The 12565-nt window shown below is 41.2% G+C and overlaps 1 protein-coding gene across 1 annotated transcript; it reads right to left on the reverse strand.

Annotated features, from left to right (window-relative positions):
- Window positions 1-12474, reverse strand: gpc2 (glypican 2). Its single transcript, XM_086084756.1, has 11 exons — window positions 12036-12474; window positions 9049-9207; window positions 8317-8451; window positions 6713-6888; window positions 6561-6641; window positions 6274-6439; window positions 5139-5269; window positions 3723-3869; window positions 2960-3096; window positions 2580-2752; window positions 1-1655 (listed from the first exon to the last, which is right to left on the reverse strand). Exons 1-11 carry the CDS (start codon window positions 12229-12231, stop codon window positions 1384-1386), a joined length of 1773 nt encoding a protein of 590 aa, XP_085940882.1. The 5' UTR covers window positions 12232-12474; the 3' UTR covers window positions 1-1383.
- Between the last annotated feature and the right edge of the window lie 91 nt (window positions 12475-12565).

The raw sequence follows: 12565 nt of genomic DNA on the forward strand, positions 1-12565 counted from the left end.
CATTGTTTGTTTGTTTTTAATGACGAGGACAATATCACTTGCGTGTTTGTTCACGACAAAGTGTAACAACAACTGAAGACAGTTGTGCTTTTGAGGACCATTCTCTTGAACATTTGCGTAACTATTACATCACCATCATCATCATCATCATCATCATCATCGGAATGGTGGAAGGACAAATGTGACTTCCGGATTTAAATGCGATCATGATGCTTGTTGACTTCCAGGTTTTTTGAAGTTCTCTTTAAAAATATTGCCTTGCCACACTCTTGGGGGGGATTTCGGAAGTGGAAAAAAAAGGACTTTGTAAATAAAGGGAAAATTGTGTTTTTAATCAGGTGTTTGCTTCCAAATGTGCTTCTATACAAACCAAAAAAGTGTCTTAAACTACTAATTACACAAATTTCCTGGTGGCCATGACAGACCCTTTTCAAGCCCCATGAACAAGACAGGATTATCAGACATTTATTGACCAGCATCACCGGATCAAATGTTCTCATATATGGCCCAGCCCTCACCTATACATTCGTTTTTTGTTTTGTTTTAGTCTCCTGTCATTTTTGTTCTCCTTTGGGATTTCCAGATGTACATTCCTCCGAGTTCCACCAACAACACTTGTTTTCATCAAAATACATTCAGCATTGTATGACAATTAGGAGTCAGTCATGGACAGAATTTGTTCCTCAGCTCACTCGTTATCTACACGTTTTGTTGCTTTTAGGAAAGATACGTAGAAAAGCGCACTATTTTTACAAAAAGCATCCAAACATCTGCTCCAGAAAGGAATGGGGGAGAAAAAAAAATAAAACAACACAAGCAGCACACAGAAATATCATACAAAAACGTATATAATAATAATGGCAACAATTACTTAACACAAACAATTCTTCTTTTAGAAGATAAAACATTCGCCCCTTGTGTTAAATTTAAATAAATAAATAAATTCAAAAGCATCAATATTTTACATGAACTTATGGTCATTTCAAGCAGCCCCAAAACGGTTTTATGTACAATGTGAGAAAACCCCCTTATTTTTCACAGGCAAGCCTGAACACAAGGCTTTTAATTAGTTCAGTTAAGTAGTTCAAATATTCAGTATTCAAATATTGTGCCCTGGCCGAATGGATGCATTAAAATTAATTAACGTGAGCATTTTATCCCAAAACGTACACTTCATCAAACTTTCATCACTAATCTGAGCATTTTACCAATTGGCACGTTTGATGTATTGTAATGTGAATACAACGATCGTTAAGAGATTTGTGCAGTTGCTATTAAAAAATAATCATGATAAGCCATTTTGTGCTATTTAGTTTTTTTATGTGCTGGTGTAACCAAATTCTCAGCTGGCCATCATGACATGTACACAATTGCAATGAGCAACTATCTCCACCAGGGGGTCATCATGAGCGCCAAAGGCAGCAACAACAAAGGAAGCTGTGAGGACTCGAGCTGACTTGCTGCAGAAGGGACTCTGCCGTGGTTCCGGTTGCCCTTGGGCCCATTTCTCTCGCGGACCCGAGGAGGCTTGGCGGGGTTGGAGGCGGGGTTACGCGGGGACTTGCTGAAAGGAGGAGAATGAGGTCCATATCCCGGCCAGTCGTCGTTGTAGCGCTCGCTGGCATCGCCGCCTCCTGAACCGCTGCCCTCCTCGCCTGAAAACAAACACACACACAAACCAATTATCAAATTGACCCTGTCAGGTAATATTAATTAACAATATGCAGTAATATTTACTCATGTACTCATGTAATGGCTAGAGGCATTTATGTACTTAGAGAACAGCAAATACGTTTTTTTTCTCTTCAGAACAATAGTATTTTTATATATATGTTAATCTAAATAAAAATATGCATTATTTCTTATAAAATACATTTACACTATATAGGGATACTATCTTTCTCATCATGATTTAAAAAATCTATATATAATATTAAATATTATTGCAATAAAATATGTATTGTGGCCAGGGCCACTTATTTACTCAACTGCAAAAATGTAAATTAATAGAAAAAAAATGTTATGTGATATAATATATATTTCTTTGAATTTGAATGGTACAACATAATATAGATTTTATATTGTGGTTACTCAACTGCACAGAGAACCAGTACTCTATTAGGGGGAAGCCATTTTTTTAATGTATTATGTATTTAAATTATTATTTATGATCTTTTTTTTTTTTAAATTAGGAAAGTGTGGTCAGGACAGCATTTTCATAATGACTTATTTTTTTTAAATGTTCATGTTTTTGGGGGGTTTTATCACTGAGAGTATAATTAAAATAATATATATTCCATTAACTCTTTTACTGCCAAAAACATTAAATAACGTTTAGTAAAATCCTACGGAGGGGCGCCAAAGATGTTAATAAACGATACAATATAATATTATGTATTATGGCCAACAATGTTTATTGAAGCATTGACACATTTGTATTTGTTTACAAAAAAAAAAAGCAATGTTATTATTATTATTATTCTTTTAATGATTTAGACTAATAGCATTAATGACAGCGGAGAGCACTGACATCGGGTGTTCATATGCACAATCTGGTGAATTTGTGAAGTACTACTGACTGTCCATAAAGTCCATGTCCTGTCCACTCTGTGCATGTCTCAGTTTGTTGGTGGCCACCCTCAGCTCCATGATCAGCTGTCTGGTCTTGACGTCGGGCCGCCCGATGTCCACCTCCACCTCGGGGTTGTTGATCTGATTGGCCAGCCCGTCGCCCGTCACCTCTGGCAGATATCTGAACGTGGTCACGCACACAGGCAGGAACGTACGGAAAAGTACAGAAGGTCAACTTTCAGCTGTTCGAGTAGGCTTTTTATGACATTTTTGTTTTTGTTTTTCTAACCTGACGCTATTTGGAGCTCATTCATTCTTTCGGAATGATGGGCAAAAACTTTGAAATTGGTTTCATGGAATCATAGCAAAATCTCATATGTTGCCTTACCTCCCCCTGGTCTGCCCGTTCCAGCAGCGGTCCTCATTAGTGACGTCGGCGGCCATCTTTTCATCGTTGCAGATGGTGTGTGGGAGGGACACCCAGAAGCTCCCCATGGGCCGCAGGCGCTCTTTCAGTTCCGTAACCTGTATGGAGGCAGCTTGTGAGTCATCGCTCGTCTATCTTGAAAGTACTCTTGTGTCTGGATCACCGTGTGTGTGGGGGTGTGGGTGTGTGTGTGTGTGTGGGGGGGGGGGTGTATAGCCAACTATACATTATGAAGTTCAAACCAGTTTTTTTTTTCATACTCTTCTCTGTCACTAAAGAAATAGGCAAGAAAGCCTTCAAGTCACTTGCCCCATCTAATTGGAATAGTCTACCTGTTAATATTAGTTTGTTGTCTTCGCTCCATTAAAAAAAAAAAAAATTGTGTTTAATTATTTAAAAACAGATTGTCAATGTTTTCAATTAAGTATTGTCCGCTGTATTTTTATTGTATTATTATGAAATAATTAGAACTTTGTTCTGTTGAGATTAAGGTTGTCTCTGTTAAGTGTTATTGTATTTTATTCGGTTTTTTTTCCTTTTCTTAAAATTGTATCTCTTTTTCTTGTCTTTTATGTCTGGTGTGTCGTCATGATTGCCTTAGCTTAACCCTAACCCAAACAAGATGTTGCCTCTCAAGGGGTTTATCCCACTATAATAAAAATTTTAAAAAAATTCAACAACAATGGACGTAGAAGCTAAGCTAAGCTAACGTCATCGTTCTTACCAGACGGTCCAGGTTGGTGCCTGCAGCCGTGGTAGGTTTTTCCTCGGGGGTGTACGTGCGGAAAGGCCTCCTGTTACCGCCTGCTTCTTTGGGTGAGCGCTTGGAGCGTTCCGGAACAGGTCTGGGGTTTCCGCAACCTTGGAACACCTACACAGACGACACCAAAGTAACAGGATAACGTTAAGAATTTGTCTCTTTATATATAAGATGCGTAAAATGGCATAATAGACCCTGGCTGTATTATTGCTTTCCGTGTATAGATTTTGAATAGTATCCAATCATGTCATTACTTTCTTTTCAACCAACTGTCCTCCTGGTGAATCAGTTCTCACCATGCCAACGCAATACCGTATACAAACATTTTCCGCTCCAAGACTTGGAAACCTTTGACATTATACACATTAGTCGTGTAGCATCTTGCGTGGAGCCTGCCTTGCAATCTCAAGACTGCGGGGGAGTCAAGGTTTGGACCGGCAATATAATAAATCCCTGGCTGACATTCAATGACTCTCACTTTTTCTCTCCGCCGCAGAGGGAAAAAAAAAAGCCAAGCTGTAAGGAAGCAGAGAACTCGCAGTTCCTTGAAGCGCTTGCCACATACTGAAGCGAGCTCTCGGGAGGCTCGCCACGTTTTGGTCACATGGAAGGACAAGAATTAGGAAGATGGTGTTTGTTTGTTTTTTGACTCTTTTGGGTGGTAAAATGATTGTTTCATTCGAAAAGTCAGATAGCAGTCCTTCCTTTCCTCAGTCTTTCCTTTGGTCTCTTGAGGTTTCCCTAATTTGTTGGAATTTAGATGTTTCTGGGGTTGGTTACCCGGTGGGGAGGAGGTGATGTCTGGTCGGTGCTGGATTTCACTTTTCTTTCTGTTCTTTGATCCTTCCTCGGGTCTCCTGACAACCTCACAACAAGCTGGATTCTGAAGTATTCGGTTTAGGTGAACGGTATGGGATTTTTAATAGGTTTTAGGTGAATTAATGAGCACACACGCACGCACATGCACATACTCACGCACAGACCAAAAATAGAGAGAGAGAGCAATGATGATGACATGTCGAATCGGTAAGATTACCGAATGAACAAAATTGAGCTCTCTCAGAAAAAAAATAAAGGGTAGATAGACAAACAAATTCACACTCACATTTACTCTCTATGGATAGTTTTGAGCCTTCAATTAAGCTAATGTACATTGGATTCGAACCCAAAACCTCAGAACTGTGAAGCTAATCAACTCTGCTGTATCGATGCTCCAAACAAAGTTTCGTTGTTCCTTTGTGACAATGACAATAAATATTCTGAATCTAACCACCTTCATCTTGTTTTTTTCCCCCCCACATCAAATTGAAACATACAGTTTTCCCCTGTTGCATTCTCTTCAAGGAATCAACATAACAGCCCAACAAGAGTCATCCTTGCCTTGGTGGAGATGCTGACGCTGTTTTCTTGCATGTGCATGATGGCTTCGGACACTTTGACGGAGATGGAGTCCGCCGCCAGCTCCATGTTGAACGGACCCTCCAGTTTCTCCGCCACCTGGTAGAGGGCATCTGAAGAAAATGACAGGCGAAAAAAGGAGAGTGAACGTCAAAGTAGATTTAAAGGAATATGAGCAGCATGAAATCGTAAGTGTATTCTTCTCAATTGTTGATTATTCAATTTGCTAATCATAATCTTGAAAATGAAATGAGCCATTATCCAAAAACTGAAAGAATAATGAATGCACTTATGGATATATTTTAGCACTTTTAAATGTAAGATTTGTAAATGACCCTGCTATTATTTTTGGTATTGCAATTTGGTATTGCTTTGTTTTATTGTGTTGTTATAAAATAATTGATGCTTTTATTTTGAAGGATACAGGAAAATAAACCATAAACCGGTAGGAACTGACGTATGTAACCGACGTACCGCCAGTAGTAGTAGTAGCGCCATCTTCCAAAGGCAGATAAGACGTCTGCTCGCCATAGTAAAACTGAGAAAACTAAAGTTTACAAGTAATTCACTGAACGATATATTTTTTTAACACCTGGTTGAGAACCGAACGAAATTCGTATTAGTCATATTTCATTGTTTAACTAATGTCGCTATATTTCACGTTGTTTGTGTGATTTACTGCACAGTAAAACGATTTCGTTTTCATCCCCTAGAGTGTGCTAACGCACCTTGGTAAATATTTAGCAACGCGATTGCTCAAGATTCTGTATTGTTTACGATGAATCTGTGTTTCTGGATGGTTTATTTTTATTTAAGGTATTTACAAAGGCAAAGGGCACGGTTAAAATGTTTACATACAATTTTAATTGTACTCAAAAAAGATATTGCCAAGGCTATAAAACGTAATAATTTAAGGCAAATTATTTATACTATAGATCTTAAATAAGGTACACAAAACATACCGTTTGAGTTATTCATGGCATTTTCTGACTGTTCTTACGGTGTGTTTGCACAAGAAAGATTTAATAAAAGTTGTGAACCATCAGTTGGAGAGATTTAATTTCCGGCAAAAAAAAAAAAATGTAAATACAATCTTCTCCCGCCTCTCGTCACCCACCAATAAAATAGTCCCACTCGGTGTCCAGGTCGGCCTGATTGGCTAAGCAGCCTTTCATCACGTTCAGGCAGAAGGCGCGGCACGGACGCAGCAAAGGCATTCCTCGACAGACCGGGCAGTACCACTGACGCATCAGGCCGCGCACACACTCAGAGTCCGGAGTCATCTGGAAGGCATGTAAGGAGAGCAACTGTAACACTATAAAACCCAAATGTGAGCATTAAATACATTTGAACCCAGAAACTTTCAGCTATGAGCCACACGTATTTATTTATTTATTTATTTACCTTTGTGGCTTTGTTGACAATATCTCGCCCAATAGCCAAGCCCTGTGATAGCGCCCTAGCAGCAATGAAAGCCCTGGATACCTGGATTTTAGATGGGGGGGGGGTTAAAAAAGACTTTCTTTGACGTCAATTTACAAGACGGGAGAGTCCACCTGTACGCGGAGTTTTCGAGGCACGTCTCCAAACGGCTGCAGTTGTTCGGCATGCTTACTGACACACTCCAGGTAGTCATCGCTGAACTGATACTGAGGGTTGACTAAAGTGAAGACCCGCTCCACCAGTCTGGACCAAAAGTCTGACAAAACCTCTGTCAGACTCACGCTGCCCCCTGTGAGCAAAAGGAGAGCAAAGGAAAAAAAAGTAAAAAAAGTAAAGTCCCAAGTGTAAACATTTTTAGAGGTGCTGTTAGGTACAGTTGTGCTTGAAGGTTTGCATACCTTTAGGGTATGTCAGCTTATGAGCACAACTGTAAATGTACAAAAGCTAAGTGTCACTTCATGACACAAAAATGCTATTAATCGTCACCAAAATTCACATGCGTATATCTACTCATGTCAATTTCAACCTTTGAAAATATCAACACAATTGCCACAGTACTTAGGGTTTTTTGGGGCATTAAACCTTTTTCTTACTTCCATTTCGACTCACATCATAAAAAACACACCCAAAAGGCTCTTTCTAAAAAAAAAAACATTCTTGACGATAATATGTTCTATGCAGCCCTACTAGTCTAAATATGGCATTTTGCTTAATATTGTGTTAGTGGAATATGACTTAAGCAGCAAATTTCAGTAGTTTTTATTAATCTCAGAAGGCGGCCATTTTGCCACTTGCTATTGAGTAAAAAATGACATCACAGTAGCTCACAACCAATCACAACTCAGCTTCAGCAAACAACACTAGTGGCAAAATGGTCGCCGCCTGAAATGGATAAGAACGGCTGCATAACTCATATTCCACATATGTAATATTAATCAGAATGTCGTGTTTTGACCAGCGAGGTCACGTATATTATGTTTAATATATAATGTTTAACTCAGTTGCTCCCAAAAATGTATAAAAACGTTCTATTTTAAATTTTGCCATGGTCCCAAAAACGTACTTTAAAAATTTTTCAAAAATGTTTTTTAATGCTAGAGCATACAGAAGGCTTTGATGCGGCTTCTGACATGAAGAGGTGGCTTAAAGCAATGGTAGCTATTACAAAAAACGGCCAGCAGGTGGCAGCAGAGTATAAGAGATCAACCACGGCCAAGTTGCAAAAAAGCTATTTTTTGCCAGTGTTTTAAACAGGTTTGTGAATAATGATGAAACTGAGCTACATTCTAATGCTAATTGCCATGTCTTTATAGCAACAGAACACAATATTCTGTGGGCCTTGCAAAATCAGTCAAATCCAGTAAAACAGCCAGGAGCGAAGGGGATTGCTTCAGTAAAAATGGATGCGCGCGAATAAGTTCAGGTTGACTTCCCTTTAAGTCAAGCTACCACTGTATACACCGTATTTAGGTTGGTTGGTAGACAGACAGACATTTTAAATACAAAGAGAGAAGACAGATGGATTGACAGACAGGCAGAAAGATGTTTGGATGAGCAACAGGTATCATTCATAACACACTAGCCCTTCCAAGATAATACCCGCACACATACATAGTGATAGTGTGACGTGGCCATCTAGTTCCACCTGGCATCTAAATATGCAGCACGAGTGTGTCCCAATTTCCCGTCCACGCAGACGAGGTGTGCGAGGACTAACCTGAATAATATCTACGCAGTTCCACAAACAACTCCTGGAAGACGTGCGAGTTCTGCGTGAAGAGGCGTCCGTAGGTCTTGGTGAACATCTGGTTCATGGACTTCTCGGACAAGTCGATCAGCTCCCTGAAGAACTCTGCGAGGACAAAAGATGTACGTCTGACACCCAAAACCTGGTCGCCGAGGCCTCGCCAGCTCGCGGTTACATCACATGGCGCGCATTAGCGAATGCGCGCGGGAAAGCATGGCGTCTATAAAAATAGCCTTGAAGGCTCATATGCGCCGTCTCCCACTCCTGATTCATCACTTACGTTATATAAAAGAAGGAGGAGGGGAGAAAAGAGGTGATAGCAGGTAGGCGGTGAAAGTGTCAAATCAGCTCCGTGCTGCGTCTGGCTGGACTCGGACAGACAGAAACCTTTACTAGACCTCGGTTCTAATAAAGACAGAGACGCCAAAAAGCCCTCCAGGGCTCCTTTGAGGCTTGATGCTTCATCTCAACAGAATGTCTTGGACAATATGTACACATACAGTTAATCAGTCTGAAAAGACCCGATCATCGGATAACTTAAAAGATGATCCTAAACGATTGTGTTAGAATGAATTTTCTTCCCGGGGCTGCTCATAAAACGGTCATGATTGTACGAGCACGCTTTATACCATCAGATAAAGAACACAGAGAAATGAACCAAGCTGGCAATCACAAACATAAATAGGTCTTCAATTCTCGTACCGTCAAACCGCCGTTGCCTCTGGGTGAAGGTGGTCAACAGGAACTGGCTATGGCTCTCCACGGATTTCAGGAAGTCCCGCTCGCTCTGCAGGGCCAGCGTTTCCTCCATCTGACTGGAGCAGCAGGTGTAGTCCTGAGGACAGAGCCTCAAGTGCTCGCCTGCGCACATTGCGTAGAACCGGCGCCTCGTTAGTGACCACCCAATCGTTGGGCGTGCCACTGGACATTGAGTAGAACCCTTATGGCTTGGGCGAGTACAACCTCAGAGCAACAAAACATTTCAACCAGAAATGCTCATTACGCAGTATTTAAAAGGGCGTGCTGGAGCTTATCCACGCTGCTGAGTCACGGGCAGCAGCCATTCACACCTACGTTGCGAAAAGTGGGCTTAAAAAGCCCAAAAAAAAGAGAAAATATATTACTCATTAAAGCAAATTATTAGCCAAGAACAGAAACATTGGATTTCTTACGTAAACACAGCAAGCCTGAAAACCTCTCGACAATTTGTATTTAGTACCTTCAATATAGAATTATGCTACTTCTTATCCATCCATCCATCCATTTTCTGTACCGCTTGTCCTCACAAGGGTCGCGGGGGTTGCTGGAGCCTATCCCAGCTGGCTTCGGGCAGTAGGCGGGGTACACTACTTCTTATTTTAAGCTAAATTTACTCATAAACAGTAAGTAGAAATGTCTTGGCAAGACCAAGAATAGAGTGCCGTAATGTGAAATATTTAACCATCGTGAGATTTGAGTTTTTCACGACAGGATATAGACGTCTTTAGAGTCTTTAACCCCTTCGCCCTTCGGACTCATAGATGATTGCAGTGGACATGACATTTGTGTGTCTAAACCAATAAAAATGCATCATTTGGAAGATGTCAACACTTGTGGTTCATGATTTGGATCCGAGCGAACCAATCACAATTGCAAGTTGATTTGCATGACGTTCATGACTTGATAAGTTTACGACACATTACAGTCATACTACACCCCCCCCCCCCCCCAAAAAAATAAAAAAAAATCCCATGTTGTTCTTATGTGGGGAAAGAGTCTAAATCAGTAAAAAAAAATAATAATAATACAAATTTGCCCAGCAGAAAAAAAAAAAAGGATCTGGAAGGGTTGAAGTAGCACTTTTCAACTTAAGTCAAATATTTTCATAACTCTTCTGAAGGATCGGCTTAAAGCTAGTTGAATGCTACCTTCGCCATGGCCTGAGGGGGTCAGTATCGTCTTTACTGGCACTAAACAACTTTGAGGAGGATGGTTAGCAACACTTCCACACAGAAAAACTACAAATGTGCTGACTGCACTATGGCATACGTCACTTCCCCCTTTCCCCATTCGTTACAAACACGGAAGTCAATTTGAATGTCGACGCACGATTACTGCTTTCCTGGCAGAAGCTGCAAAACAAACTGAAAAGTTTTGTCTGAGGAGACAAAAAAGAAAAAGGGAAACCACCCGGATATAAGGACAACATTGGATCAACATTGGCCCGGATTTCACTCGCTGGCGTGAGCTTAAAAATGACACAATGTCCTCTTGGGAAATGTGGTCTTCCTTCAGGCATAACAATTACCGCTTTTGTCCATATGGCGGCGCCATAATCAATGTAAACTGAAAGTTCCTTAGTGTTGCTTCAATGCATGTCTTTGCGCTCCTGATTTGCCAATACTCTTGAATATTTGAAACGATGCGCTACCAAGCTCATTCATAACAGTCCAATGCACCTGTCAGTCTCTTGTTACCACAGCCAAGTACTATCAAAGATAACCAAAGGGTGTGATATGAAATTGTACTTTGACCCCATGAATTATTCAGCTCCAATCTGTCTCTCTTTGTCAACGCAGCTTCGGGTTTTTGAGATGTCGGAGGTAATGATATGCAAATGACAAGCGAGGGAGGAAAAAGCGCTTCAGTTCTTTGTTTCAGTCGATGTTACACCTAACACAAATAGTAGCCTACGTCTGGCTTGCACCTCCTCGCTGCACCTTCCGTCTCTTTTGTTCCGCTCTCACTCGTAGTCCTCTCTCATCCCTGCATTTCCATTTTGTAGGCAGCCTCTCGTTTGTCGCTCACTCTCCAGACCATCTGCTCCCCCATGGCCCACGGGACAGCCCGCCCAGGCTCAGGCAAAGAACACGCACACACACACACACGCGCACACTCCAAACACTCACACACAAAATATATTTCAAACCAATCAATACTGCATCTGTTTGACTCAAACACAAAGCCAGAATGTGTAAAATAGGGGTGGGGAACCTTTTGGGTCGTTGTAATTTCCACTGAGAGACATTTATTGAATTATTATATATCACAGCTTGTTTCTGGCTTTTTAATAACAGTTGCCTGTTTTGTTTTGTTTTATTTGCTCTGCCTTGGGTTGTACACGGGCAACATACTGGTGACCTCCCGCCCTCAAATCAGTCTCGGCTAATTGGCATGCAAGTTCAACCTCCCAGAAGTGGACAGCCTTGCTATACTTTCACTTTTCCAGACAAGCACTCCTTCTTTTATTTGCGCCCCAAAATGACAACCCTTTTCCCAATCCCATCACCGAAACTGGATTCAAAATCCACACATGGTTTCATTTGCCTGATAAGATTATTGCCAGTGCGGAGCCCATTGGGGTACATGCAAGGATTTACCAGTACAGGGGAAGACTAATTAGGGGCGAGGTTCTTTGTTGTTCTGGTGTTGGCAATTTGATCATCCCGCTTAATCAACCGATTTAAACAGCACACAGGGGAGGGGCTGTAATTTGGTTTAAAAACACTCGCATTGTTTTTATCCTGAAGGGGAAAGAAAAAGGATTTTGCCACATGGTGCTTATTTGGGAGTTATACACTTTTGTTTTACACATTGACAAATTGTTTCTCTTGCCATAATTGTCATTAGTTCAAAATACAAAATGTGCACGCTTGTGTTTAATTTTAAGATGATATGCGTTCATGTGTTTCATCCATGAAGAGTCTTACCAGAGATTTGAGTCACCGGTGCGGTGCCGGTGCTGTACCCCTTCTCCGCGTACACCTGCCGGGTGTCGGCGCAGCTCCTCCCCGCAGCAGCCACGGAGCTCCGAGACCCCGATAGAGCGGCTACCGTGCAAAGCAAGCCCAGGAGCGTGTACTTGGGTACGGCCAGCCGATTATCCATCCTCACCGCAAAAGGCATCCGCAGGTTGATTTGAAAACTGTAATGAATGACCAGGATTGAATTATGGGCTGTTAAAGTGTCCTAAAATGGTCAGTCGTCTAAAAAAGTCATGGTTTTCACAAGGTCATGCAATGGATACGTCCAGCCTGTGATTCTACACAATTTATCTCCATCGATGTGTTCAATAAACTTGGTGGACATCAATGAGGAGGAAAAAAAAGGTAGAACCAAGCAACCAACCCACTCAGCATCACCATTGTAAAGTTGGTCGCATCACACCGGAAAAACAATACTTGATTGAGAAAATAAAAGCATAGAAAACGTGGCCATGCGTACTGCTTGTCAGTGATGC

Source organism: Leptonotus elevatus, chromosome 9 (genome assembly GCF_054856555.1).
Source record: "Leptonotus elevatus isolate MCC_2025b chromosome 9, RoL_Lele_1.0, whole genome shotgun sequence".
Lineage (NCBI taxonomy): Eukaryota > Metazoa > Chordata > Actinopteri > Syngnathiformes > Syngnathidae > Leptonotus > Leptonotus elevatus.

What these genes read in the sequence shown, in the direction of transcription:
- gpc2 (XM_086084756.1), bottom strand. Translation starts at nt 12,231, where the DNA reads ATGCCTTTTGCGGTGAGGATGGATAATCGGCTGGCCGTACCCAAGTAC. An exon ending in TTGTCAACAAAGCCACAAAG is followed by an intron (nt 6,440 to 6,560) that starts GTAAATAAATAA and finishes CATGCCTTCCAG; the next exon opens with ATGACTCCGGACTCTGAGTG. An exon ending in AACGGGCAGACCAGGGGGAG is followed by an intron (nt 2,753 to 2,959) that starts GTAAGGCAACAT and finishes GACCACGTTCAG; the next exon opens with ATATCTGCCAGAGGTGACGG.